The sequence below is a fragment of the Mizuhopecten yessoensis genome, unplaced genomic scaffold, assembly GCF_002113885.1.
Source record: "Mizuhopecten yessoensis strain PY_sf001 unplaced genomic scaffold, ASM211388v2 scaffold10109, whole genome shotgun sequence".
Classification (NCBI taxonomy): domain Eukaryota; kingdom Metazoa; phylum Mollusca; class Bivalvia; order Pectinida; family Pectinidae; genus Mizuhopecten; species Mizuhopecten yessoensis.
The window spans coordinates 1836-3059 of record NW_018408383.1 but is presented as its reverse complement, the minus strand read 5'-3'; the positions used below and the strand labels follow the sequence as shown (position 1 = coordinate 3059).

The 1224-nt window shown below is 40.4% G+C and overlaps 1 protein-coding gene across 1 annotated transcript in view; it reads left to right on the top strand.

The window, feature by feature from the left end:
• Positions 1–59: 59 nt before the first annotated feature.
• LOC110459565 (paladin-like) overlaps positions 60–1224 on the top strand; it is a gene marked incomplete at its 3' end in the record, with an annotated part of 2966 nt that continues 1801 nt past the window's right edge. Inside the window, exons 1-3 of the mRNA XM_021511895.1 lie at positions 60–127; positions 433–555; positions 852–1031. Of these exons, the coding sequence (XP_021367570.1) occupies positions 107–127; positions 433–555; positions 852–1031 (324 nt within the window). The remainder of the gene's footprint in view (positions 128–432; positions 556–851; positions 1032–1224) is intronic.

Below are 1224 nucleotides of genomic sequence, written 5' to 3'. Positions count from 1 at the left end.
AGTAGGAGACACACAGAGGATAGGAGACACACAGAGGATAGGAGATACACAAGGTTATAGGAAACACTCACAGGATAGGAGATACATAGGGGTTAGAGAGACACACATGGGTAGAAGACATACAGAGGTAAGAGACACACAAAGGGATATGAGAAACATACAATAATTGGAGATACAGACAGGGTTGGAGACACACAGGAATAGGAGACAAACACAGAGGTAGGAGGCACATATAAGTAAAAATCACACACATGGGTAGGAGATATACCCCGTAGTAGGAGTGACACAAAGGCAGTAAGGAGACACACACAGAGTTGATAATTAAACAACAGTTGTAATGATTAAGTATCAGGGGGATAAATAAACATCAGATATGATTATTAAGTATCAGGTTTAGTTGTTGATATCAAGTGGATGTATTGCTATGTACAGGTGGCAGACGACTATGTAGGGCTGGACCTCCTGAGCACACAGAGTGATGTGAGGGTGTCTAACTTTAGGAAGATCAACATCAGTGGAATGTCGGTGTATGGCATGGCTCAGCCTGCCAGGGATGTAAGTTAAATCTATATACTGTCAGATAACATCAAAGTTAGGTTTTAAATGCAGCATTACTTTACCATTAGATATAACTCAACAGATTAATTAAATCTTAATTGTTATGTTTATTAGCAAAAAATTAGCATGCAAAGATAAAAGCAAAATTTTGGTAAATTTCAAGTTTGCAAAAATTGAAAAAATTATCGATTAATTTACATAATAGAATTTAGGAGCATTTTTATCAACTATAGAATGAAGAATGGGCTACTAACAATCACAACTGACTACAATATGTGTTGTTTCTGTGTCAGGGCGTGACAAAAGTATCTAACCACCTGCTGACCAAAAAGGCTGGACACACCTTCCTGGCATTGATTAACCTGCGGAACGATTGCACCCTTGAATGTGACGGCGCCACCTACAGTGTACGGCATGCTTCCTGTCTGGATGATCCGATCTCACACCCCTACATGTCCCGACAGGAACTAGAGGTCAGTACAGTCACTAATGTCTTATTAGGCTGCTCTCTAAACCCCCGACCTTTGATCAGTAGAAGATGTGACCAGCCAGTCATACATAGATTTAGACTGGTCACATCTCCTGCTGACCAAAGGTCAGTGTTTGACTCCTGCTAACAAAAGGTCAGGGTTTGACTCCTGCTGACAAAAGGTCAGTGTTTGACTA